The 2,955-nt window shown below is 42.5% G+C and overlaps 1 protein-coding gene across 1 annotated transcript in view; it reads left to right on the top strand.

Annotated features, from left to right (window-relative positions):
• Window positions 1-2,955, top strand: part of LOC102875324 (EGF-like module-containing mucin-like hormone receptor-like 3-like) — a 120,919-nt gene that overhangs the window by 91,163 nt on the left and 26,801 nt on the right. The window contains exon 9 of the mRNA XM_006896408.1: window positions 2,734-2,928. Coding sequence (XP_006896470.1) covers window positions 2,734-2,928 — 195 coding nt within the window. The remainder of the gene's footprint in view (window positions 1-2,733; window positions 2,929-2,955) is intronic.

Below are 2,955 nucleotides of genomic sequence, written 5' to 3'. Positions count from 1 at the left end.
TGCTCAAGTATTTCATAAATTCTGGATATAAGTCCCTTATCTGATATGTTATTACCGAATACTTTTTCCCAGTCAGTGGCTTCCCTTTTTACCCTGTTGGAGAAGTTTTTGCATGTGTATTCTGCTCTTCCTTGCCTTCAAGGCTTTATCCTTATGCTGGATTTTTTTTTACCTGATGTAGTTGGTTATTTTAAGAAGAATGTGCCTCCCTAGTGTTGCTGGTCCCCTTTTAAACCTCTCTGTTGTTTGGCTGGGAGTCACTTGTTTTTAGGGAATCCTGATGTCTTAATCCATAGAGCATTTGTCCTAATCCATAGGGCATAGCATCATAATGGACAGAGACAAGACTGAAACTGTCAACAGCTTCATCTTGCTTGGATCTACAATTAAAACCCTTGGTAAAAGCAGTCAGGAAAAAAGGCGATACATTGCACTGGGAAAATCTACAGTTAGGGAGCTTTCCAAATTATTGAGGAGTATTGATGTTAGCTTGAGTACATCTGATTCAGGCCATGGTCTTTCAAATCACTTGTGATGCATCTGAGAGCTGGACAGTGAATAAGAATAACAGAAAAAGAACTGACACCTTTGAGCTGTGGTATTGGAAAAGAGCACTGAACATCCCATGGACAGCCAAGAGAAGGAACAGATATGTCTTTGAGATGGTGCAGCTGGGTGTTCTTTGGAGGCAAGAATGAAGAGGCTTCAACTCATATACTTTGGACATATTGCTAGGAAATGCTATTCTTTGGAGAAAGACATGGTATTGGGAAGGGTGGAGGGTCAGCAAAGAAGAGGAAGACCTTCAACCAGGTGGATTGACAAGGTGACTGCTGCAATCAGCTCTTCTGTGTTGGGAAGTGTGAGGATGGCACAGGATAGAACAGGGTGCAGATATTTTGATCACAGGGTCGCTATGAGTCGACTTGATGGCACCTAACAACAACAATAACAATAATCCATAGGGAGTTGGTTCAAGTCTACCAGCCACTCTGAGTGAGAAAGATGAACATTCTCCTCGCATATGACTTCCACACTCTGGAAACTCACTAGGGGGTCAGATAAGAGTCATTCAGACTCAAGGGCAATGTGTTTGAGTTTTGATTGTTTACTTGAAATTTGACTCAAAGAAGTAAGTTTTGTTCTGCTTTCATATGATGGCTAAGTGCCATCGTCTCAGGGTTCCACCAGTTTCTACAGGCCCTGTAAGCTTGACATTTTTAAGGTCGTTGGGTTTTATTCCACATTTCCCCCTACTCAACATAGAACCATCGACTCTAATCCATTTTGGAGTGGTCAGCAGTGGTAGCTGGGCACTGGCTAGGTCTCCTGATCTCAGAGTTCTATATGTTGTGGTTCATGTGGTGTGTTGGTTCTTTGAATTAATTGTTTCAATACAACCGTGTGTATCTTTCTTCCTTAGAAGTTAATTTAAAGTTGAACTCAGGAAGTGAAACTTGTGTCTGGCACCTTAGACCACTCAGCCATCCTGACACTTAAGGGGGAAGTGGAGATTAATTATGGAGTTGTATAATTTGTTGAGTCGGGGGATGAGGGAAATGGAAAGAATTTTTTCTAGAAAACAATGCATTTTAATTTTGTAAATAAACTTGTTGTTGTTGTTATGTGACGTTTTATTGTTTATGACTCTGAGAGGACTGTATTGACTCCATTTTGTGCCTGGCCTCTATCTAACGCCTGACCTAGGCCTAACCTTTTAAAAAATTCAATAATTTCAGAAGCAGAAGCTGGCCATAAAAATTCCTAGCTCAAGAAACAGCCAATTGAGGCGGGAGCGGGGGGACCGCAGGAGAGCAGGAAGGTCTTATCTATCTGTCCTTATAGAGTTTAAGATTAACCCGCCTTAAAGTGGGGTGGCCACCTAGACAAACCAATCACAAACTAGCCCATGTAACTGATCCCCTTGCCCACCAATCATGTTCCTAATTACCTCATCCTGAGCAAACAGCTCCGTAGTATCAAACCCATAAAAGAAGTTTACACGAACTCACAAGGGGTCACGTTTTCTTTTCTACTAAATGGTGGACCTCCTGCATGCTGGATTTTGTTCTTCAAAATAAAGCACTCTTGCTGTTTGTATACATGAGTAAGTTGTCTTTTGGTTGGTGATCTACAAACTTAACAACTCATAGTGACCTTATGTACAACAGCCCTAAAGCTTGCTCTATCCTGTGCCAATCTCAGTCTCTGACACACCTACCACCATTATCCCAGTCACTGAATCAATCCACCTCATAGAAGGTCTTCCTCACCTGCACTGTCCCTCCACCCTCCCAAGCATGTAGAAAATGGAAAAAAAAATTTCATAAATAAATAAATAAAGTTGAATTCAGACTCCGTGAGAAGGTTCACGGGAGAGTTATACAAGAGAGTTCATGAGAAATTTATAAAAGAAATAAGTAATATCCAACTTAAAGATTCCTGAGTGATTCACTCAAAGGTACACAGTACAAACACACTCAGAAGTGCCTTGGAAGAAAGGCTTGACAACCTAGTTCTGAAATATCAAACTGCAAACCCTGTGGAGTACAGCTGTGTTCTTACATCCATGGGATGATGAGAAACGGCACACGAGTTGAAATGGAGGGAAAAAATCTTATTGTTGTCTTTGTTTCTTTCTTTGTTTTCAAATTATTTAAGTACAAAGTAGCTAGTAACCACAGTATCTGAAATGAATATGAGTTACAAGCTCTTCTCTCTCTTTGGATTCAGGAGGACCCAGTGCTGACCATGATCACCTACGTGGGGCTGAGCCTCTCCCTGCTGTGCCTCCTCCTGGCGGCCCTCACCTTCCTGCTGTGCCGGCCCATCCAGAACACCAGCACCTCGCTGCACCTGCAGCTCTCCATCTGCCTCTTCCTGGCCCACCTGCTCTTCCTCACAGGCGTCAACCACACAGAGCCCAAGGTTGGGGACTTGGTGATGTGGCCCGTT

Source organism: Elephantulus edwardii, unplaced genomic scaffold (assembly GCF_000299155.1).
Source record: "Elephantulus edwardii isolate Elephantulus edwardi_28Jun2011 unplaced genomic scaffold, EleEdw1.0 scaffold00185, whole genome shotgun sequence".
Classification (NCBI taxonomy): domain Eukaryota; kingdom Metazoa; phylum Chordata; class Mammalia; order Macroscelidea; family Macroscelididae; genus Elephantulus; species Elephantulus edwardii.
The sequence above is the reverse complement of the archived record's forward strand: the minus strand, read 5'-3'. Positions and strand labels throughout refer to the sequence as shown.